General features: G+C 26.5%; 1 protein-coding gene across 1 annotated transcript; it reads left to right on the top strand.

The window, feature by feature from the left end:
- Nucleotides 1-388: 388 nt before the first annotated feature.
- LOC112463438 lies at nt 389-1951 on the top strand. Its single transcript, XM_025029847.1, has 4 exons — nt 389-720; nt 797-886; nt 1033-1244; nt 1485-1951. Exons 1-4 carry the CDS (start codon nt 708-710, stop codon nt 1662-1664), a joined length of 495 nt encoding a protein of 164 aa, XP_024885615.1. The 5' UTR covers nt 389-707; the 3' UTR covers nt 1665-1951.
- The last annotated feature ends 17 nt before the right edge of the window (nt 1952-1968 follow it).

Here is a 1968-nt window from a genome sequence, read left to right as displayed (position 1 = left end):
AATTATGTATGTTAGATTATGTATGTTAGATAATTTTTTTTCAATAATGTAAACTACACATGATATGTATCACGGAATATTTTATCATAGAAAAATGGATAAATATCAATTTATCATTGCGGAATTTCATGATGGGCTACAAATTATACCCTCAGTATGGTACAATACTGATAAAATATCATGTATATGGCCTAAACATATGAAAACTAAATACCGTATTAACAAGGCTATAATAGCAAGAGAGATGCCTCGAGAATGCCTCTGATTGGGAGGAGTTACCAATTTAAAAAATTTCTGGAGCAAGTAAGAGAATTTTATTTATATAAATTATTATTTAATATATGTAATTGTTGTATAATTTTTTTTGTTTTTAATGATTTAGATACTTATGAGCAAAGTTTACAAAAATTAAGTGTAGCGCAAGACACGTCAAATATAGATGACACTGGGATGTCATCAAATAGTTTAACTGAAAAAAAAAAAAGCAAAGACGTAAGAAAGCTAAGAGACAAATATCATCATCTTCTTCTTCTTCAGAAGAAGAAGACATCTGTTTAAAAAATAAAAAAAATAAACTAAATATAAGACAAAGTAAAATACTGCCTCCTTTTCCTGACAAAGAAAATTCTCTATCAATTGATAAAGACATTGAGAAGCCTACACAAAATATTACAAATATTTTACATGACAAAAATGTTATTAATCCTATGAACAGTAATAGTAAGTTATAATTAAAATTTAAAAATACTATGACCCTTATTACGACAAAAATCATTAATAATTTCTTACTGCTTAGATAAAAATAACAAGAAGCAAATTGCTGCGAATAAAACAAACCTTCATATGCAAGATTTTTCTGAAAATGCCGAGAATTATACTTATGATGGTATTTATTATAAAAATTAATTATTGTTATATTTTTTACTTTTTTTTTTACTAAAAGGTCCTGTACTTAAAAAGTATATGTATAATTATTGTATGATACTTAGCACTAAATAGTAGCAGTAATTAGATAATATATATTTGTTCCAGAGTTCAAGAAACTGATTATAAGAAAATTGAACTCAATATCGTATAAATTAGGCATTATAGAAAACAGATTTAATATGCTAGAAGAGAAAATTCAATTTTCCTGTCATGATTTTGATAGCCAAGAATGCGATATCCATTTCCCGATTTCTACAGTTACTGAGTTAATATCCTTTGAAGACCAATTACAGGAAATCAAATTTAGGGATACAGTTGTATGTGATAAAGATTTCTTATTTTTATTATATTATTATAGATGTTAATGCTTTTTCTATAGAGTAATATAACAATGTAATGTTATCTTTGATTACATTTCTTATCATTAATTCATGAATAACATATTTCTGTTACATATTGTTAAAATAAAGAAAGCTAAATTTATTTAAAAGTCATTAATTATTAAACAAAATCTGTATTAATTTAATATTATTTTTAATATTGTTTATTTCTTTTAGCTTAACGTTTTTAAACTTGTTGGTGGAGTTGATGCACATGCCATGATACGAAATATTATGAAAAAAGTAATGACAGATACTTTAGCCCAAAATTTTAGCTGGACAGGAAAAAGAAATAAGCGTAGCTTTAAAGATTTAAATCTTTCTAAAATGATCATACGTAAGATCTTTTTAATATAATTTTGGATTAACTTATGGCCTTTTCGATTTGCGACTCAAACCGACTCGGGTCGCATCATGTATACAGGACTCTAGCATCATTGACGTGGAATACATACATATTTATGTATGTATTCCACGTCCATTGATGCGACCCGAGTCGGGTCGAGTAGCAAATCGAAAACGCCATTAGTTGGTCCATGTAGGGTCCATTAGAAATCCCTTTAAGATTTGTCTAAAACATACACATATATATACGTATACAACATACATATATATTTATCAGAAAATATTTACAATTTGTATTAAAAAACACTTGTGTATG

Source organism: Temnothorax curvispinosus, unplaced genomic scaffold (assembly GCF_003070985.1).
Source record: "Temnothorax curvispinosus isolate PA1 unplaced genomic scaffold, ASM307098v1 QBEX01013213.1, whole genome shotgun sequence".
Classification (NCBI taxonomy): Eukaryota; Metazoa; Arthropoda; class Insecta; order Hymenoptera; family Formicidae; genus Temnothorax; species Temnothorax curvispinosus.
Note: the sequence above shows the minus strand (reverse complement) of the source record. Positions and strands in the feature narration are given on the sequence as shown.